Source organism: Taudactylus pleione, unplaced genomic scaffold (genome assembly GCF_031769625.1).
Source record: "Taudactylus pleione unplaced genomic scaffold, aTauple2 ptg000007l, whole genome shotgun sequence".
Taxonomy (NCBI): Eukaryota; Metazoa; Chordata; class Amphibia; order Anura; family Myobatrachidae; genus Taudactylus; species Taudactylus pleione.
Genome location: NW_028284410.1, coordinates 23014943 through 23038490, shown reverse-complemented (window position 1 = coordinate 23038490; position 23548 = coordinate 23014943). Strand labels below are relative to the sequence as shown.

Here is a 23548-nt window from a genome sequence, read left to right as displayed (position 1 = left end):
TCTGAAGAAGGACTGACAGTATAGAGGCTCTATGGGGTGTATCGCTATTGCAAAGCCCTCCCTTGCATTATGCTATGGGGCCTGGCCGTGGCGTGTTCTGTCTTGGCATACACCCTTCTACTGCTGAGGAAATCCTGTCTACAGTGGGGTTGGGGTGCATTTCCTTATGCATGATTGAGCTCTCTTTTAAAAGTGCAAGAAAAACATTTGACAAAATGCTTATTATGCCTGCTTTTCTGATTTCTATATTCAGAATATACTCTATACTGCCAGATAAACTTTTTATGCTTTTTCTGGAACGGTATAATTAATAAACCATATTCGAATGTGTATGCTACAGTAATCTTTATGACACAAGAATTATTTAGGCTACATATTTAGCTACAAAAAATATATTTTCTCATATAAGCTTAGGTTAGTAAGGAATGCTGGGACTTGGGGTTCCACAACAGCAGAAAAGCTACAGGTCTACCTCTGATCTGATTTAACATGTAAGAAGTAATTGTCCCCATATCTCTATGATCACCAAACCTGCTCGCTATCTATACTCAGCAGAATAACAAGAAATCCAGTGATGAGAGCCATGTATGGATTACATATAGTACATACTTGGACTAGGTGGGAGGTGCAGATGATGTGCTGCAATGAATCACATCACGAGCCCCTGAACTACCCAATCTTAAGGAAGAGGGTGGATCTGGGAGGCTGATCTTGTCTTGGGAGTTTGAGAGTCCCTCGTATATTCCGGGAGAGTAAGTAAGTATGTTGTACAGAGAACAGAGTAGTACATGCTCCATTTTTAGTCCTAGTTTTCATCCCATAGCAGTTATCTTCAGAGGAATGCAACTGGATGACATGTTCCCACTCACAGGGGGTAATAATGGCTATAAAGTGTTGTAGTCTAGAGTGGAAATGTCAGGGTGTATATGTATACACCCCGTATACATTAAATATTTGAAGCTGATAAAGCGAGGACATCTGAGGAGCAGATTCATAGCCTTGCTTCCCTCTTTATTCATCCAGAGTTGCCAGAGAATTGGAAACATTTAGAGCAAGTGTTTAACCCCCCCAAAAATAATGTGTCTCCTCCTCTCGCTGTATCTAATTTTGTTTTCTTAATCATTATTGGTGTTGGTTGAAATATCTTGTCTGTCAATGTATACTATAATGTGTTCACAATAGGGCTGCACCCACATAACAGGGAATAACAAGCTCAAGACACATAAATCAAGGTGCTCATACTCCCACAAGAACTAACTCCTTTAGAATTAATATCCCATAGACAGTGAGTAGAAAGTTTGAAATGTATGTAGCCTAGCCATTTGTAGACACCTAAAATGTACAACTATCTCTTATTTGCAAGAACAATTCAAGGTTTGTCACTACAACATTTTTGTTTCCCTAATACCAACCAACTAAAAATAACTGTTTAGTAGGTCCCCTTGGATAATACTTTATTTGACACTATTTTACATGCACCCTAGATTGTCCACCATTGCAAATATTTTGTACTGACTGTGGACTAGTACCCTGCTCGACATCGCACCTCCTCCATACCTTCACCACTGGCTGCGAGCTGAGCTAATCAAACAGCAGTGCACACAGTATATGCAACTGCAATGAAGGGTGGAGGAGGTGGTTGACTTGTTAAGTGACAATTTCTCCTCCAGCAGCGTGCAATTAGTGTGCCACTACCATTGCTTTCCTAGTGGGACCTCCAAACCACAGTCTGACATTGCTGAAAAGCAACATTGTTATTGGTATGCTATTCTCAGCCTTAGCTTATACTGTAGTGAAAGTAATATAATCTAGTGGACAAAGAGGTTCAAGGATTAAAATAATAGTGATTAAGCACCATATTGAGATTTGGGATGACTCATTTTGTGTATACTGGCTGTGGCTGATTAGTGATAGAAGAGAGTTATATTTTTTACTGATCTTTGTATTGTTTTACTGACGACTACAAATTGTATTTATAGTAAACTCACTGGTGATTGGCAGCCATGCATTACAGATGCATCCAGTTACATTGTGGCTGATCGTGCGCACATACGCTATGGTGCGCACTGCGATCGCACCATTCATTCCTATGAAGGTGCGGTCACGTACGCAGTGTGTGTATCTGATCGCGGGCGTGCATCTCGCACTATGCAAGACACGATTTGCTGCGCCATCGGCAACACTATAGCTTGGCATATCTGTAACATGTCCATCAAAGGGGCGTCTTATTGCATGGCATAACGTAGTACACCAGGACTAGCATGAACTCATGCTCCTCGTAGCAACAAATAGTTCTGTACATATGGAATGAAAAGAGCTTCTAGAAGTGAATTGCAGAAAAAAAGCACAACACATATTACAGTAATAAAGTAAAATATAAAAAATAGATTGTTAGATATAACATATCAAAAATAATGGACCTAGGTCTATATTGTATTAGGTATGATACCTTCATAATGTTGACATTGACCATGCTGACATTCAATGATGAAATGTTGACATAATAGAATGTCCCTGGTGGCCCAGCAGTCACTTATCTGGTCCCAATGGCAGCGGTAGCTTCCAGGTCCTAGAGTTCATGTGACCATCAGTTCCGGGTAGTCATCTGATGTACCGGCATTCCGGTAAGTACAGTCCCCATATCGTTAACCCGAATCCCTACCCCTAACAATCCCCCTAGTGCCTAAACTTCCTGTCCCACAGCCTAACCTAATGTCGACATTCAGACAATGTCAGCATTTCACAAGTCGACATTCTGATCGTTATCTTCATAACTGTTGACATTGTGGTGTTGACATTATGAATGTCAGCATTGTTATTGCTGACCTAATAACTACATCCCGTCTATATTTACTAAAGTATAGGTTTACAAAAGTGGAGGTGTTACCCATAGCACCCAATTAGATTCTGGCTATCAGTTATCTGGTACATTCTAGAATAATAGCTAGAATGTGATTGGCAGCTATGGGAAACACATCCACTTTTGTAAATCAGCACTTTAGTAAATTTATTCTCCATTAGACATTCCACCTACAAAATATTGTTCCCGAGATACTGATTAATTGTGTATTTCATCATTTTACATTTCAAATAGTCTTGGGTTATGAACAACACAGTAAACAGCCAGAGTCGTCACTTACCTGGGTGACACCCAGTGCGGCAGCTTGGCTGGTGTTCCTCCGCGCACCGTAGACGCGTGCGGGAGCAAAAGGGCGGGTATTTGTGAAATGGGGTGTGGCTTCACTCCGTAAATCCACACCCCCTTTGTGTGCCGATCTTGGGGTCGTTCCCGCCCCCTGTTCTCGGCACACAGTGGGCTTACCCAGCGCTCCAGCAGCTGCTGGGGCAGCACACAGTCTCTCCCCTGCCTCTCTCCGGGTACTGGCCTCTCGGAGACACCAACTGAGGGCGTGACACCAAAATAGCAGAGCAGCTCTGCTATTTTGGTGTCATCCCCTCCAATGGTGTCACATGTTTTGACCCCCCCCCCCGCACCTCCCTAGTGACGCTGCTGTAAACAGCTAAACGGTGACAAACATTTTTTTTTTGTAATACCTTTCTGTAAAACGATATGCTGTATATTCTGCATTAATTAATTCAGCATGTATGAGTTGTGAGCAGCATGCAATTATTGTTTATTTGTTAGGTTTTGCAAAATTCAAATCGTTGACATTTCTTTAGCATTTCCGTCTCCTTGTTTCGTTTTCTACCAATTTTTTTTTTTTTTTGCTTTCGAATTCTGCGCTTAACTGACTGCACATTGGCAAATGGAAAATGTCTCCTTTTATGAATTAAGCTTATATTTCTGTAGTTAATTATCCTGTTAAGAGTTTTTCATGCTTCCAATACAAATTTCCAAACCGGAATGCTTTATAATTCCAAGTCTTTTCTTTGAACTGATTCATCTTTTGTGTAGCGCTGTAATTTTAAATCTCCAAAATAAAAGTTCTTTATAGCCTTAAGTCTATTCCAAAACTTTTGCAGACAATTCATTTTTTAGAATCCTGCACTTTTACAGGAAAACTACTGATCAAAATGTGGAGGTGTTTAATTTCAACTTGGAGATGATTACATTTACATAATTAAAAGTAATTTAAAAGCAATTCATGAAGCCTCCCGCTGAGCTTTAGGAGAATTATTAGGGCCATGTTGTTACCAACTGGACAGAGAAGTGGCTCATGCTGAGTTGGGTGTATGCCTGTTTGCTTTAGTACATGGCGCACTAACAGTCCAGGTTTTATGGATAGCCATATTGAGGTACTTAATTAGTACTTCAGTAATTTTGATTTAACCATCTGTTCTCAAGCATGGATATTCTTAAAACCTAGGGCCTAATTTAGAGATTTACATACATTCAATATTTACGTCATACTTGCCTACTTTTGAAAAAGCATTTCAGTGAGATTGTGAAAGCAGCACCTATGAGTGTGGCGGTAAAGTGGGCGTGTACTGCTACATCTGAGAGGCGTGTCATAAAATTGATTTACATCCACATGTAAATGAGCCCCAAAGGAGTTAGTAAAAACTACTTGTTGATGAAAACACACTGATACTTCTCAGAAAATGCATGTAACCATAGGGATCATAAGATCATTGTGCCTTATAATCAATGCAGGGAAATTATACTAATGATCCCATTTGAATGTATATATCTCTGTGTTTTCTTTTATATAACAGTGTCATAATGGGGGTAAGGTGAAATCAGGGAGATTGGTAGACTCTTCAGGGAGACAGGGAGATTGCTGCTATTTCAGGGAGTCTCCCTGACAATGAGGGAGAGTTGGCAAGTATGATTTACGTAGATCTCTGATGTGCAGATCTGCTTCTGCTACATCGGTTGCAGTGCCCCAAAATGGCAGATTGACAAGCTGCTGGCATTTGGGGGCAGCAACACAGAGCATTTTAGAAAACGGGGGGGTGTCAGCCCTGTTTCCTGGGCGTGCCGAAGTGCTTCACTGGCCCTGGCAGCGTGATTTTGGCGGACATCCTGAGTAACCTGAGTTACTTAGATGTCCGATGTTCACACAGTTGATCCAATGCTGCATCACTGGTGATTATTCTTTCCACTCATGCCGTTTGGTTTTCAGCCCAGGCAGAGAAAGAAAAACAGCTGCGCATATCAGTATCCTAGGCTGCATCTAAGGGGATAATCCAGCTTTAGGGGAAAGGTTTCCTGGATGGTAATACACCGTTAAACACTGCTAGTTAAATTCATTCAGCTCCAGAAATTACAGTTGCATGTGATGTCCAAACAGGCTCAACCTGTGGTGGGGCTTAATACCAGTGAATCAATCCAACCATTCACCAGCTATGTCAGAACGATAAATTGAACTTGCTAAGAGCAACATCTCATCATTCAAAATGTGACTGTTTTACCTCTTAAGCGGCCCATACATGGTGCGATAGGCACTGCGCGACGCGATGGGGGATCCGACGTTCGAAATATCGGGATGTCCCCACACACAGTGCGATCGGGTGGCCCCCTCCCCCACCCGCACAGCGCTGCATGGGATAGCACATCGCATCCCCAGATCAACTGAACCTGCAGTAAGATCTGGGGGTGCGGTGTACGACACCACGGGTGCGCGCACACTATCCGATATCGTGCCCATACACGGCGTGATATAGCAGCCAAATCGTACCAATCCGTCAGATCGGCTGATTTATCGCACCATGTATAGGCCGCTTCAGTTACTGTGTTTGGTTTAAGCTAGTGGAAAAAGAAAGCACTTATGTACAAATGTCTCTTATTGATTGTATTACATTCTACATTATTTTAATTGTTCTGAGACTTAGAAATTATTTCTGGTATACATTTATACATCTTTTTTCCATTCTCAGGTAAGAGTTTCACCCTGACAATCACAGTTTTCACAAGTCCTACACAAGTTGCCACCTACCACCGAGCCATCAAAGTGACTGTAGATGGCCCACGAGAACCAAGAAGTAAGTTCTGAAACGTGTTCATGGGTGTTTATAAACGCTAATACACTCAGGAAACAGAGCTTTAACCCACAGCAGCCAAAGATACATTCATTATTTTTTTTCTGAACTGTATTAGACAAATCGTAGAATATGTGGAATGGCAGGTTATCACTGAGCAATGTAAATTTGGGGATTTACTGGTTCTTTAAGGTCTGAACATTAATCACGTTTTGTATTCTTAAATTCTGGTAGAGTTAAATATAGATTTCTAAATATGCTCTTAGATAAAAAAAAAGTAAATTTCTTTGTCTTTTGAAAAGCTATTGTATGGTAATACCTTTATAGTATTCTGCATGATATAAAAGACAGTGCTGCTAAAGTCTATGGATTGGTGAATCGATTCAGATGATTCTGATAATATTACAAAAGTTACAAGTTTGCACAGAATTAGCAGAATCGAATATGCATCATGTATAATCAAGCAAGTTCAGTCATTGAATGTAAAGAAGACAGTCACCAACGAATCGGTATGAGATGCTGGCGGCTGAATAGCCGCCGGTTCAAAAACCGGCGCTGGAAGCCCAAATGGTACAAAATCATGACAGGGGCAAATAAGTACCCTAACCCTTCCCGCCTCCCCCCCAACCCTCTCTTAGTGGTACCTAACCCTAACCTCCCCGGGGGGGTGTCCAACCCTAACTACCCATTCCCTCACCCTAAAAATAACCCTCCTAGGGGGCTGCCTAACCCTAACCCCAAAGTGGTGCCTAACCCTAACTGCCCATTCCCGTAGCCTAACCCTAACACTCCCCGAGGGTGCCTAACCCTAATCTTCCCCCAGGGGGGCCTAATCCTAACCCTCCCATCTCCGGCTAACCACACTTACTTCAGGATATCGGCATCGGCATTATGCTGGGTGGCAGGATTCCGGCGCCGGTATTTCAACTGCCAGCATCCTGTCCGCTGGCATATAAACTGCATCCCAATCACCAAGGATCAGCAAATTTCACATGGCTTTAGCTTTAAAAAAAAATTTAATGAATTGTATTATAAGAGGAAAACATCTATGAATACAGCTGTGACTAGTGATGTCGGTGGTGACGTATCAGAAGCCTGGCCTCTAGCTCTTCCCTTTTGTTACATGCATACATAGTACATTTACATCATACTTAAATAGCTGTACAGTGCGCATTTCGCTCTCCTACTTTTTGATATAAAATATAAAAAATCCACTGTATCTGTAATCATCACCTATATATGTACAAATACTAAGGCAACACATTGCTTTCTATAGCTGCGTGTGGTTTATAACATATTGGCTGATGCAAAAACCTCAATTTTTTTTGTACTTGTCACCATCCTGTGGTTTTTATAGAAAGGCTGCAGAGTGTGCTGGCCCATGGGTCAGAGGGGGCCCCTTGCCGAACACTCTGGAATCAGGACCGAATCACCACTGTGCTCATGCTGCTACTCCTTCCCCCCATACCTTCTGCTGGCAACAACATTGCTGGGAAGATGGTTTCAACGGGATGAAGTATTGGGTGAAAGGAGGAACGCTATCGAATGATGGTGTTGAGTGGGGCACTGCCACATCTCTTAAAACGTCAGTCTTTTCGTTACCACTAATTGAGAGCTAATTATTTTATTGAAAGCACCAATGGTGGATTAAGAGAGAAGGGGCTCCGTGCACAGTTGCGAGTAGTCTCTGGTACTTTGCCTGAGTTTACTCACAACTGGATACTGTACATTTGATCCGCCAGGGCCGGTGCTAGGTTTCTCAGCACTGCCCTCCCCCTTCGCCCCTTCCCTCCCCTTGAGCTTATACCAATAACACCAGAGGGAGGGTGGGGGACAGGGTTAGCCTGGAGCCGGGTAAGTTGTCGCGACTGGTCGATTCTGCACTGTGCAGCCGCACCAGCCACATGACAGCCCTGGTGCCCTTGTGCGGCCGCACGCACTAAACGTGCCTCGAGCCGGCCCTGCGACCTGCCTTTTCCAGATCATGCATGCGCACTGCACAGGAAGCCTGAACTTGCAATTCCAGTTGCAGGGTCAATTAAAGAAAAATAGAAAAAAACTGTAGAAGATAGTTATTTTGAATTTGTTTTTTCTGATGAAAAAATACTTGTTTTAACAATAAAGCATTTTTCTCATGTCCTGCCACCAGCTATCACCATACTAAGATGGAGATACAGTAGTGATTGAAGGCCAGGAGTGGTACTTGTTAAATAGGCTATTGCTGTAGAGCCACACCGATGGTCTCCTCCAGCAATACTCAGTGATTTCCACCACTGGCAGTAGCCTTAATAAATGGGAAGAAAAAAACCTTAACTGGGGTAAGGACTTTTCTCATCTTGCTAAATAACCAGCATATTCCAGACACAGTAAAGGTAGTAAGTGGCAAACATCTAGTACACAGCGCACTAGCCACTTTGGACTGGCTATGTGCCTCCATTTGTGCAAGAGCACCTAGATTTCCACTGATGTGCATGTGGTTAGGGTGCAAGATGGCATATGGTGCCAGGGTATTGAAATTTGCAAAGGCAGGAGGTGCTCGGTGGAATGAAGGTCTTAGTTAAACACAGAGTACAAACACAAATCCACCTTGTTTTACGGAGCAGAAATGAAATTTCTTTTGTAAAGCGAGAATATTGTGATAATGGATATCAAGGGCTCATGTCTAGGGCCATTGTTTGCGATGTAGAGGTGTGCAGTGCTATTCACCAACATTCTTTTACCAGCTCAGAATTTGCACTCTTTTGGTGTCATCATACACTTTTAAATAGACCTGCTTTAGGCCTCCTTGCAGCACATTGATGGATTACCTAATTTTTTAGATGCATTTTTAGATATATAATAAACAGTTTCACACACGCAGACAAATGCTATATACCGTATGACATTTACAATTATTTCTCTCTCTATTATGATTAATTTAAACCATAGTTTAGGAAAAACCAAGCAATATTTTAGGAGAATAACTGAAAATAGTATTTGATTGGAAGAAGTGGAAGTAAAGTTATGAGGTTAGAGCTTTATATGACGTTTATAGTTTTGTATTATACTCCCATGACCTACAGAAGACCCACTTGTATCTGGGTACTGCTACAAAACAGTCTGAGCTTCGTAAATGACCACTAGTGATTCCAAATCAGTAAAATATAGAGAAAACATTCTCATTATTTTTTAAACATTGATTAAATATTATCCTGAATATAAAAGTGATCCTATATGCAGATGTGGTGTCAGAATGCTCAGCTGGGAGTAATTGTTAGTTGAATTTGGCACTGCGAGACTCCTTCAGCAGCCATCAGAAAATATAACACCCATCAATGAAGAACTACAGGACAAGGGTGATTAAGAATGGCGATACAAAGAGAGGGTCACATTTATGGCAATTCAGAGGCTCTGTTATGCTAAGAAATGGGCCGTTAGCATTAATAATTGTCAGATATTGGATAACTATGACAGACACTAGGTAATCTCAGCAGAGATATGCACATTTCCGGCAGTGATGCTTGACTTACGGGGGAGTCCAAGGAGGCAGAGGAGATCCTCTTCTAAAGCCAGGGGAGGCAGCGGGGCTGTGCCGTCGCATGTGACGTGACCTTTCCAGCTGAAGCACTTATGGCTGTGGTCACATGATCACATGCAACGTCTCCAGTTAAGGGGTTAAGATAGATTGTTTTCTATTTCAGAATGTTTTTCTCACATTCACACCCAAGTCACACCACATTCTGTTAAGTACATTTACTACTATACAAACCTGCAGATCATTATTTCAGTCAAGTTATATGGATGGCTTAATGCAACATTATCATCACTATTGTATAATTGCACTGTATTTTAACATTACTTTGCATAGTACCAGGGGTGTGCAGGCAGAGCCTCCCCTGTCATACTCCCTCCCCTATCATATTACCTGTCATGCCCCAGAGTTTTGATATAAAAACTGTGGTTTTATACATGTGTGCCTCCCCAGCCATTGACCTCACCACACGTCACTGCATAGTACATAGCTATTCTTTTGTGTGGATATAACTGCACACTAGCTGATTTATATATAGTTTCCCCTCAATATCAGTCCCTGTCCCATTTTCCTAAACTACATTGAATAGGTCCTTAAATTAGTTTTCTACTTTAGCAATACTGTGCCCCAATCGCCATTTTCCTAAATCACATTGAATAGGTCCTTAAATTAGTTTTCTACTTTAGCAATACTGTGCCCCAATCGTCATCTGAGTATGAACAGGCGAGATCAGACGCAGCGTCTGCGATTAAAGAAGATTGGCTACTGATACTATCTAAAATGGAAAAGTGGAAAACCCCTTTTACCGCACTGTTCTGCTGATAGTTTTATCTATAGCATAGGCAGTCATAAAGTGAGGCCATACTGTAGTTGTAGCAATTTAGGGAGTCTGTGAATTACAGAGAAAGATGTTAACTTAAAATTCTGTTTTGTCCATAAATAGATTTGCCACAGTACACTGAAAAGTTTATTTTATAATCTTATTTATAGAAGCTGAAAAAGTTGCTAGCAGTTTCCCTTAGGCTTAGTGATTCTTTAAGGTCTATTATACATTTAATTTTATTATTATATGTATATGTTTGTGTACAGAATCTGACTTTTTTAGCTATAGGAAAATATACTTTCTAAACACACTTGAGACATTTTCATCCTCATAGTGGCATAGTTAGGAGAAAACACGAAAATAAGTTTGCACATTTTAATGTGAGGTGTTGACATACTTGAGCAAACAGGAAGAGAGAAAAAATATGAATTTCCTGTTAAATGTTGATTTTTATTTGAAATAAGCAATCTATGTTTATCTGGAAAGCTTTACAAATAGAAAGTTAAACCATACTAAAAAGGTTTGAATATAAAGTATTTGTCCATTTTAGGACAGTGTTGTCATTGCTTCTAATCCATGCTAAAAGATAGATGGAGGAATACTGCAGGCTAAAATTGCGACCTACTTTGTGGTAGGCATGTACTAAGGGGCCTATGTATCAAAGCTTGATGAGAGATAAAATTGTGAGAGAAAAAGTATTAACCAATCAGCTCTTAACTGTAATTTTTCAAACACAGCCTATAAAATGTAAGTTAGAAGCTGATTGGTTGGTAATTTATATTTCACAATTTTCAAGCTTTGATACATAGGTCCCTAAATGTGGCATCTGATTGAATGGCCTCATCTGTCCAATAACCAGCTGTAAAATAGAAATGTGCACAGACCCCTGTGTTTGGATTTGGTTGTAAATCATCGTCGTGTATTGATTTTTGACAAAACCACCCTCAAGTGTTTTGGATTTTGTTTTGCTTTTGTTTTTGGATCTGGAATTCTTAAAAAATGTATAAAGACAGCAAAATTAATGTAATATAGACCTGTTTTTGTTCTATAGTATTATTAACATCAATAACATTCATTTTCAGCCACCTCACAGCTCACAATATTGTTAACACCAATATTGGCCAAAGGCTGCAGCGAGCTGGCTGGCTAAACTAAGAGACAGAGCAGCAGCACAAACACATGGCAGTTAAAAAGAACATAGCACATCAATGAAAAACAGTTCTAAGTAAGAGCATCTCACTTCAAGTTCATATCTAAGAAACATACACAAGAGCCTGCACTGGATTGCAGGTGCTAGCTAGTGTCTGACAAACATACACAAGAGCCTGCACTGGATTGCAGGTGCTAGCTAGTGTCTGACAAACATATACAAGAGCCCGCACTGGATTGCAGGTGCTAGCTAGTGTCTGACAAACATATACAAGAGCCCGCACTGGATTGGAGGTGCTAGCTAGTGTCTGACAAACATATACAAGAGCCCGCACTGGATTGCAGGTGCTAGCTAGTGTCTGACAAACATATACAAGAGCCCGCACTGGATTGCAGGTGCTAGCTAGTGTCTGACAAACATATACAAGAGCCCGCACTGGATTGCAGGTGCTAGCTAGTGTCTGACAAACATATACAAGAGCCCGCACTGGATTGCAGGTGCTAGCTAGTGTCTGACAAACATACACAAGAGCCCGCACTGGATTGCAGGTGCTAGCTAGTGTCTGACAAACATACACAAGAGCCTGCACTGGATTGCAGGTGCTAGATAGTGTCTGACAAACAAACTTACAGAGTGACAAAAATGCAAGCAGTCTTTTACACACTTCCACCACCCACTCCATCTACCTACAACTCTGTAATGGCGACTAGTATGTAGTATTGCAGCATGAAGTACAGCTCATACCCTCTCCATACACTCTCCTGGCACCTGAAATCACCGGGGAGGGACTTGCATGCAATTCAAAACACGTGAGATCTGTTTTTGAGATCCGAACTTGGCTTCAAGACCCGATTTAGGACTTGCTTCTACTCGGAACTCTAAAGTGATCCGAGCCGGGACTCGGTTCAACTCGCTACCCCAAAATCTTTACTTTAAATATGTATTGCACAGCTTTCAGTCCATCAGTGCTGAATCCCCTGATGCTAAATCTCCATGATCCCCAGGATTATAGCTAGTAGGGCTTCTTTAGGATGCTTTCATTTATTTTTTTTACCTTTGCATAAAATCGAGTAACTTGAAAATAGGAGAACTGAAGGTCTATAGCCTTCCTAGGACACCTACGGGTGGAGTTAAAAGCTCTTTTTATAGCCTATCAAAATTCTATTATTAAGTCTAATGTAAATATGAATAATGATTTTTTTCTTTATTATTTTATTTAATACTATATTTTTAAGTCATTTAGAAGTTTAAAGTATGTATTAACTTGAAGATTTGCAAAAAAATATATAGTTAATTATAGTTATAAATAGAGTTTCACAAATTAGGAATAAATAATCTGAATTTTGGCTTTTAGATGGATTCTTATTATGTTACATTGACTATGGGGTTATTTATACTGATTTGCAATGATTTATATTCATATGGATTGTTTAATATTGAATGTGGTCATATCCCAACAATCAAAGACTTACCGCAAATCTATTTGATGGGGAATTCTCCAATGCAACTACATGTGGAGGCGCATAACATTTTGTCTCTGTTTTTGGTTTATTAATTTTTTTTCTTAATGTCAGGAAACTGTATCTGTAATCTCTGACTAATATTCTGCAAGAAAAGCCACATCGTTTAGTTTGAAATCCTTCTTTTCTTTCGTTATTTATGATAGGTTATATTCAAAACACCTTCATGTGGCATTTTAGATTGACTCAGTAACATTTCTCAAATTGTTACAAGAGATTGGAGGGAAGAGATTGACTGCTGTGATCACTGAATTTACTTTTTCTTGAACAGAAGAATTTTAAAAAAATAGACTTGGGCCCTCATTCAGAGCCGCTCGCAATTAGCGCTCGCTCGTTCATAAAAAGGGGGTGGCTATTCAAATGAACCGTTCGCTCTTTGCGGTCTGTTGCCGCCTCCATGTCTGAACGAGCGAGCAAAACATACGCTCGTTTATTTGATAAAAACGCCCCCTGGCCGCTCGCATCATACGTCATGTCCGCTATTTATTAGATTAATCGAGTACATCGAACAGCGTATGAACTGCTCGCTATTCTTGTGGTTGGTTTTTTCAACCACAATATTGCGAGCAGTTCTGACTATAAAATAACCCAGTGACGTGGTGAATGACGCTGCTGTATTAATTATGCACACCCATAAAACGCCCGCTTTGACCATTAAGCACGCCTGCGTTCTGATCTCCACTCCCCCTTTTCAAGCACCTTCCCCTGTTACCACCCACATACGCCTCATTCTGTCACTCAAATTAGCAGGCACTCGCTATATAGCGAACAAACGATTTTCGGCCGCACTGACTGGTTCGCGCATGCGTACTAAAAACCGTACGCATGCGCAGATGTGCAAATATCGCTCGGAACGAGCGTACTGCCGCTTACGAGCGGCTCTGAATGAGGGCCTTGATTCCATAAATAAAGATCTGGATAGTTACTATCTAATCAGGGCCATAGGGAGGGCAGTGCAGGCCGTGCCATCGCCAAGGGTGCAATAGGGATGGACTTTGGAAGCTGCTGGTTATTAATCTGATCCGATGGAAGTACTTTTTTCATCAAATTCCGGGTTTTCAATGGTTGCCTGCCATGGGATGCAGCTTTCTTATGCCCATCAGAAAGCTGACAGCCTTGTATACAGCTTCAAACATCCGGAAGTGGCGTCTACAGCTCAGTGTTTGTGCACATGTGTACACCACGACCCTAACTGCGTGGAGTTTGTATATTCTCCCTGTGCTTGCGTGGGTTTCCTCCGGGTGCTCTGGTTTCCTCACACACTCGAAAAATATACAGGCAAGTTAATTGGCTCCCAACAAAATTAACCCTAGTGTGTGTGTGTGAGCATGTGGTAGGGAATATAGATTGTAAGCTCCAGTGGGGCAGGGACTGGTGTGAATGGCCAAATATTCTCTGTAAAGCGCTGCGTAATATGTGTGCGCTATATAAATAACTGGTAATAAATAAACTGTACCCTTGCAGGGGACAGGGTCACTACCGGTCACTCTCCATTGAAATCAATGGGAACACGTTGATTGGCTGATTGTGTCTATTGTTTAGCTTCTATTTCGCAGTGATTTCAAAAAAGAAACCACTGACAAATAGAACACGCCATGGCTGGTTGTCATTTAGAATCTACCAGGCATAGATGGAGGATTTTGCTTAGCGGAAAATTCAATTGTTTTTGCAATTACTTATTGTAGATTTCTGCCCTCAGCCTTCTGAGGTGCCAGCAGAAATCTGACCAAAGTAGTAGTAGGTTTTTGAGCGCCTTAACTTTATAGTGATGGCTTGTAGATGTATTATCCCTTTTACGCGGTTAATTCCCTGCATTTCAGGCACAACTTCCAAGTGATGGGCACCCCATGGCACGCCCAGCGGCACAACAATTGAATATCGCCTGTCACTTTAGAGAGGAGCAGTGGGTGCGAGAATACAATTGATTATCAAAACCAACCTTTAGCAAATGTCACCTGCCGTTTAGTAAATTATATCAAGATATAGGGTTTGGGCGCCATTACTCTCTCTTGCCCATGTTTAGTATAAACACACAGGACATGAAGACAACTTATGAGCACTGCCGCTGGACATTTACGCTCTTTAATAGGTGTATGTAGCAAAAGTGTGAATATGGTCATTGCCAGAACTAGTGAGTGAAAGGCCCAGGTGCAAAAATATGCTTTGGGACCACCTCTCCCACTTAAAAAAAAAAAAAACAAGAGGTTGGAGAGGGGCCCTTTATAGTAAGAGTAGAAACCAGATGCTGTCATGTTGCGTCCTGAGGGAAAATAAAATATCCTCCATTGTCTTCATTGCAACAGTGCCTCTTAGTGGCCAAATGATCTATGAAAAAATTAGGTTATCTTCTGAGGCCTTTGTAAAAACATTACTTGTTTGTAAAATATTGCTTTATAAACAAACAAGTAATCTTTTAATGGAAATCCACTTCACAAATGAGAAACAGAACTAATAATAATTAATAGTTAACATTTGTTAGCTTAAAAAAATAGACTAAGCGATATAGAAATAATTTATGTTATAACATAAAAAAATGCAACATTAACGTAGCACATACCACATGTAAATGCTCACAAATATGTAATCTGGGCATAATGTCGGTCACTGTAACAAAATAGTTACACACTCAGCGCCCCTCTTCCCCCTCCACCCACTGATGTTGCAATAAAGTTAGTTTGTATAAAAAAAATTATGGGCCAAAAGAATAGTGTTCCCAGTGCTGTAACAGGGCTCATCTGCACCCTGTATGGGGTCGTCATCAACGGTAAGTGCTGCATTGATGCACCAGTCAGCTGTGCAGACTGCAGGGTGCCTGTCTGAAGTGTCCAAAGCTCCGGGTGGCACTGCAGCATTGATCCTCGCTGTGCCCTGCTAGTCAGAAGCAAGGGCCATTGGGCAGCAACAATGCCTCCTACAGAGCCCTGCGCTCCGTGTGGTGGCATCACTTGCACAACCCTAGTCTTGGTCCTGAGTGCTTCTAATCATAGCAGTAACTAGACATTTTGGTACCCTGTGCCAGGAAGATCATTCAGCCCCCCCCCCCCCCCCCCCCATCCTTTTTTAAAAGGCGTGGACTTACAGCACTCCCCTGTAATGCATACCGAAAAATAACCCAGACATTACCCCAGAAGACCTCATCTACCAATATTACCCACATTGAAACACCAACACTTGTTCCTATGACCCTTATGTCTGTATCATCAGAACCCTCATATCTGCATCCTCAGCACCCTGTCTGTATCCCCTGCAACCACACCATCATGTCTGTATCCAAAGCACCCACACTCTCATGTCTGCATACCCAGTATCTGCACCCTCATGTCTGTGTCCCAGGCCAGGGGCTGGCTAGCATATTTTTTTTTCCTGGGGGGCAAGCACTGACCATTAGCCCGTGAGGTGTGGCCTATCCTTACATGTGTTAAGCATTAGAATAAATTACTATCTTTGACAACACAAAAAAATCCAGCCCTCACCCTTATTATATTTAATGACAATTAAACCCCCTCCAGACTCATAAATAAATATGCCTGCCCTCTCCTCAGCTAAGAGGCTTCCTCTCTCCCTTCCCTTGGCACTTACTGTTCTCCCATCCAGCATTACAGATGTCAGCAGAGTCTGTGGCATGAGTGAGCCGGGGAGTAGGAGCAGTGGCCAGCGTCCTATGAAAGTTCAGGCAACATTAACCACACTGGGGCTGCATGAGAACTGCACGACCCACAGTGACAGGGACTGACACAGAGACCCACAGTGACAGGGACTGACTCATAGACAGTGGGCCTGATTCAGAACCGAACGCTCTTTGAGAGCGCTCGCTCTGAGTCAGGGCGTCCCTTTTTTTTTTTTAAAGACGGCCTCCTGGTCGCTCGCATAGCTGTGGGTTACCACCCACATCTTATGAGAGCGGCCAGGTGATGGTCGCGATGGTCAAGACCATCGCGACCATCGGGCTTGCGACGAGACCCTTGTGGTAGGGTCTCGTGGCCACACGCCCCAGTGGACTTCCTGCACTAATAGAGCAGGAAGTCCACCTACTGACATCACGAGTGATGTCAGTAGGGCCGCCCACAAATGGCAGGCGTTCCTGCAGGAACGCCTCCGTTTGCCCAGCCACCCACCCTGCCCGCCTCCAAAATGGGGCAAGCTGTGAATCACCATCGATAGCTGTCCCGCTTTGGTAGCGATGGAGTGCCTGTCGCTGGCCGGGTCTCGTGCACGCCGGCATGCGCAGTGGGGGACCATCGATCCACTTGCGAGCTCTGGGTCTCATTCAGACCCGCTCGCGAGCGCAGGACGCTCGCAAGCAGGTCGATGTTACCCCAATGCGCATGCGCACAACGGAGGGAGCTCTGTCGTGCGCATGCGTGAGACCCGGACAGCGACAGCCAAACTGTCGCTCCGGGTCTCGCACCAAAGGTGGCATGCTGTCGATGGTGACTGACAGCACGCCCGTTTTGGTGGGCGTGCCGAGGGCGTGGCTGCCAGACGGAGGCGTTCCCATGGGAACGCCTACCGTCTGGGTCCGGCCCCACTGACATCACTAGTGATGTCAGTGAGAGTGATTTTGGCTCTGATAGAGTCAAAATCACTCCAGGGCTTGCGGCCACGAGACCCTACCACAGGGTCTCGTCGCAAGCCCGATGGTCGCGATGGTCTTAACCATCGCGACCATCATCATGGACGCTCGCATAAGCTGTGGGTGGTAACCCACAGCTATGCGAGCGTCCAAAAGGCCGCTCCACATTTAAATAGGATGGCCCTGATTCAGAGCGAGCGCTCTGGTCAGAGCGTCCGGCTCTGAATCAGGGCCTCTGTGCGCTCACGAGCGGGTCTGAATCAGACTCAGTGACCCATACTGACAGAGATTGATACAGAGACCCACACTGACAGAGGTTTACATACATTCTCACAGTGAAAGAGACTGACACACAGACCTACAGGGACAGAGACTGACACACATATCCACAGTGACTGACACACATGCCCACAATGACAGGGACTGACATAGTTACCAACATTGAAAGAGACTGACACAGAGACCCACACTGACAGAGACCAACACTGACAGAGACTGACACAAAGATCCACACTGATAGAGACTTACACAGAGACGCACACTGACAGAGACTGACTCAGAGATCCACACTCACAGAGACTTACACAGAGACCCACAATGACAGAGATTGACATAGTGACCAACACTGAAAGAGACTGACACAGAGGCCCACACTGACAGAGGCTGACACAGAGACCCACACTGACAGAGACTGACACAGAGACCCACACTGACAGAGACTGACACAGAGACCCACACTGACAGAGACTGACACAGACCCACACAGAGATCCACACTCAAAGAGGCTGACACAGAGACCCACATTCACAGTGATGGACTCAGAGAACCACAATTATATGGAGCCACTTCTAAAACACAGCACGTGAGCAAACCCTGAAAAGTTTTCATCAGCAAGTAGATGCTACTAACTGCATTGGGGCTCATTTACATTTGGATGTTAGTCAGCGTTATGACACGCCTCTCAGATGTAGCAGTACACGCCCACTTTACCGTCGTGCTCATAGGTGTTGCTTTCACAATCTCCCTGAAATGCTTTTTCAAAAATAGGCAAGTATGACCTCATTTGGTTCCATCTTTCAAAGAAAAGTAGATGGGACTTAGGCCCTCATTCAGAGCCACTCGTTAACAGCAGTACGCTCGTTGCGTTCCGATGTTGAATAACCGCGCATGCGTCGGTGTAACACTGCGCATGTGCGTACTGCAGATTGCGAGTTTTTTGGGACTCGTTCCTAAAATAGCGTACAGGAAGTGACATGTCAAATGTGATTGACAGAACAGGGCGTTTTAGGGTGTTGATGAGGGTGGAGATGGAAAAACGCAGGCGTGGCGAGGCGTTTTTGGGGCGTACATACATTAGCAGATGCGAGCGTAAAATGTGTACGGACCGACTCCTACGTCACTGGATGATCCTCTTTCCCTTCCAAATGCTCGCACAGCTTAGGGTCTGGATTACTCGACCACATTGGCGATGGCCTTCTCCTCCGTCCCTGGACTCCACAATGTTGTTGCGATTAATCGCGGGAGGGCAGAAAAGCAATTAGTGTTGGATTGAGAACCGGCTTGGTATGTGTTTTGAAATCAGTTTTTTGGGATAGCACAAAACGTACGCAGGTGGAACTCAGAGCTGCTAATGTCAGGATGACACAGTCAATTTGCGTACATTTGGGGGGGTTTATTTGGGCAGCAATTTGGTGGTTAGGGCCTATTGTAACAATAATTTCATCATGTTTACAGTTTCGCACCATTTTATTTGTGCCTCTTGAATTTGCCGAATTATATGAATTTTTAAACGTTCCTTAAAGAGCCCTTTTTTTTTTTTTTTTTGGCCGAGTTTTTGCCTTTTGGGCCAGGATTAAATGTAACCCATTTGTACAATAATTTCACAATCCAATGTCATTGTTTAATTTCCAATTTATTGCTCAAACAAAAAAACTTATTTTAAAAATTTTGGGGACATCTTTTTTGCCCAAAGATATGTTCCCAAATCAAACAAATTGGCCCAACATAACTGTTGACATAAACATACATCAAAAAAATAAAAACATTTCACAAGAAAGGAGAGGGAAGTTTTGACCCGAAAGGAATATGAGCCAAGCACAGAAGGATTGTGGGAAAAGTCACCATTGCTGTCACCGTTTTTTCACCCGTTTGGATGGGGGAGGGAGGGCGCCAGACCGGGTCCGGGATGTCATCGGGCTGGCCTGTCCAGAGGCAGATGTTGTGGCCTCTGGACTAGGCACAGGGCTAGGCACATTTGGAGGATTGGCTGATGTTGTGCCAGAGGTGGAGGATCCTGATGTTCCGGCAGGAAGGGAGGTCGGCTCCACCATGTGCTGGCGAACGAGCTGCTCCAGGGCATTGGCGATGCGGATGTTGGCCCTGGTATTTTCCGCCAGGGCCTGACCAATGGTCTCGTTGGCCGCAGCATTTTGCTCCAGGGCCTCAGCCACCCGTAGCAGACTGGCGTCCATCCTCTGCAGAATCTCCGTATGGGAATTCGATTTGAAATTGAGTTCTGTGAGGAGGGCCACTGCCTGCGAGGGGGATTGTCCTGGACTGGCTTCTGCAGGGTCCTCAGCCGGATGTACTGGTTCCTCCCCTGCAGAGCCAGCAGAAATTCGGCGGCCAAGGCTCCCCTCTGGAGCAGACTCATCCGCCTGTGTCTCTGTTAGGAAAAAAGAGAAAAGCCTCACATTACAATCTACATATTGGCATAATAACATTTCAGAGTTGATGACATCCAAAGATTTACCTGGGACAACATGAGGAACCGCAAAGTCTGGCATGTCCGTATCCATGTTGGACACGCCAAACACCTCCACAGGCTGCACACACCCCTGTGCCAGTTCTTCTAAATCCGTCAACTCCAATGACACAGGGGTGGGACCCCCACCTGTCCCCCTTGCATGCCTAGCCCTGTCCGCGAGTTTTTGTTTTAAGCGATATTTGAAGTCGCCCCATCTGTGGGAAAAAATGGAAGCCATTATCCTTTGGTTTAAAATGGGGTTTGTTTTTAGGGGGGGCAAGGGTTTACTTACCGCCGTTTGACATCCCGGGCTAGACGGACATAATCACCCACCCTATTGACAGCAACGGCTACCTCTTCCCACATTCTCCACTTCTGGCTTAGACTCATATTCCTGTCTGCCTGTGGCAGGATGTCCACACACTTCTGGATCAAAACCTCCATCTCCTTTCTTGTGAAATGTGGCTGCCTTTTTTTTTGGCCGCTTTGGCCGGAATACTGGGCCCAGCAGCCTCTTCCATGTCATTCTCCTCACCTATTTGTGTAAATTTACAGAATTCACAAAATCACAACTTGCCTAATCTTATGTTTCAAATTAATCATTGATACAAAATGCATGAAAGACTTACCGCCTGACTCTTGGGCATTTTTTCCCTGGTCTGTCGCCATGTCTGAGGTCCAAACAAGAAATACACCAGAATTTGAATGTGTTTTCGTGACGTATTTATACATGCGTCCTTATTTTGCGGCCGCATCATTTATTGTGCGGCCCTATGATCCCTCCTTAATTTGTGCGGGAAACGAAACACTATTTATGGCTTGGTGTGTCTCAAGTCGAGGTGGCGTTTTTGGATTGTTGGAGGTTATCTTGGCTGGAGTTTATTGATTGCGTAGAAAGGAGTTGGCGGTTGGAGATTCGTTTGTTGGTTAGATTTGCGTTTTTTTTTTCCGTTATCTTTGTTGGTTTATATTTTTGGGACCTCGTTTCTTGATTTGGTAAGTTTTGTGAAGTCTAACTTTTGTTCAATTGTTGTTTCATTGTGTTTCTTATTTTTTGTAATTTTTGGATCCATAATTTGTTCTATTTTAGATTTTGTTTATTTTCGACCCAAAAGACCTTTTGATTTTGACTCTTATATATTTGCTCTTGGTAAGTCCATTTTTTATCTTGTATTTGCAAACTAATTAGCGCATTTTTAGTAGTTACTCTTGTGACTTGTATTAGCGAACTAATTAGCGCATTTTTAACAGCTTAATAATCATTCTAACTTTTTGGTGGTTTCTCTTTCGCTTTTTGTGCCAACATTTCGACCCATTTTGATGTACTGTGTTAAATGTCGCTTTGCTGTTTTGCTAAATGGGTGTTTGGCATATTTTAACTTTGGTCTAGCACAAAATTTGTAAACAAAAATGCACAGAGTGAAATGTGTCAAGTAATTTTGGTGTTTATTTTCAGTTTGGACGTATCATGACAATACCCCGGCATGTAAGCAGCAATGGATGGTATCATCAAGCTAAGTTGTTTTAATATAGTTTTGGGGTGGGTCAAAAGCCTTACTTTAAAATCTTTGAATTTCAGGTTGATCTGGGGCGGATTGTTCTGGCCATGCTCCCGGAAGCCGACCAACCTCAATCTCGTCCCAGGCGTAGGCATCGTAGGCATGCAAGGCCCCAGATATTTCGAACACGTGTCACCCTTTTTGGAATGCCCGATGATGAGGTTTTAAGACGCTACCGTCTACCTCCCAAAATCATCATAGACACTCTCTCATTAATAGAAAGTGATCTTGAGCGGCAAATTGACAGTCCAACAGCAATACCACCACTTACGCAATTTATGGCGGTGTTACATTTCTGTGCCTCAGGATCGTTTCAAACAACGGTGGGAATAGTGGCGGGCATCTCCCAATCCTCCTTTTCCCGGATCCTGAGGGCAGTGATGGAGGCACTTTTCAAGCACCTCCATCATTTTATTCAAATGCCTTTGGATATGGGTGCCCTTAGTGTGGCCAAGGCCAATTTTTACCAAATAGCTGCCTTCCCACACATCATAGGGGTTGTGGATGGTACTCACATACCACTTCAGCCTCCAGCCCGGCTGGAGGCCATATTTAGAAACAGGAAACACTATCACTCCCTGAATGTAATGGTGGTATGTGATGCCTCCCTCCAGATCCTGTCCCTGAATGCTAAATTACCCGAGAGTGCACATGACTCCTTCGTCATCCGGCAATCAGGGATATGGCACAAATTAACCAACCTACAAGCTGGTGATGCGTGGCTTCTGGGTAAGTGGAGACCTTTAGTACATAACAATGTTAAGCTTGATACACAGTGTTCCTGATGTTGTCAATTCTTTTCCATAGGAGACAGTGGATATCCTTGCATGTCCTGGCTGCTCACTCCTTATTTGGCTCCCACACCAGGCCCACAAAGTGCATTTAATTCCGCACTTACAGCCACCAGGCAAGTGGTGGAGCGCTGTATCGGCCTTTTAAAAGGCCGATTCAGATGCCTCCACCGCTCTGGTGGCGAGCTCATGTATTTGCCGGATATGGTGTCGAAAATTGTGGTCCTGTGTGGGATATTTCACAACATCGCCATAAGGAGTGGTGTCCCAATGCAGCCAGAGGATGCCTTACCTGAGGATGGCCCCCCCGAGGTTGGTCGGAGGTCAGTATGTGGGGGGGCCATACGCGATGATGTGGTGGCCAGATTTTTTAGGTAAGTTTGAACAAAACAGTGTTTTAACCTAATGTGTTTGTGTTTGTTTGCGAACATCTAATTTTGTTTTCTTTTTTTCAACATCTTCGGTTTGTTCACATAATCTTTGGCACTACAACGCTCACTACTTCATGCTACCCTTACCAAACCTGGATCTGCTCATTTTGGGAATATATTCTGGAACCCATATCGCAACGCCATGTTTGTGGAATCATTTTGGCATGGTCCTTCCTCAACCAGTTCTTGATTTGTTTTTGTTTTTGTTTTTCTTATTGGGTATGTGTTGTATTTGAGATTCTCACTGTGTGTTTTTTTTGTGAGTGACCACTTTGATTTCTCAGTTATGTTGTGAATAAATGTTTGGAGAGTTAAATGTTCTTCCTTTTTTTGGACGTTACCAGCAAGTTTAACCAGGTTAACACACCTTACATTTGACTAAGGGGTAATCCAGTACTGACGCCAGTTGAGCAAAAATGAAATATGTTTTCAGGTTCCCAACCCACACCAAAAGGAAGCCTGTCCAATCATTTGGCTTAGTAAGATTCGCCTAAGCAGCTT

At 43.3% G+C, this 23548-nt stretch overlaps 1 protein-coding gene across 1 annotated transcript in view; it reads left to right on the top strand.

Moving 5' to 3' along the window:
* Positions 1-23548, top strand: part of RUNX3 (RUNX family transcription factor 3) — a 77203-nt gene that overhangs the window by 8160 nt on the left and 45495 nt on the right. Inside the window, exon 3 of the mRNA XM_088460580.1 lies at positions 5842-5946. Within this exon, the coding sequence (XP_088316706.1) occupies positions 5842-5946 (105 nt within the window). The remainder of the gene's footprint in view (positions 1-5841; positions 5947-23548) is intronic.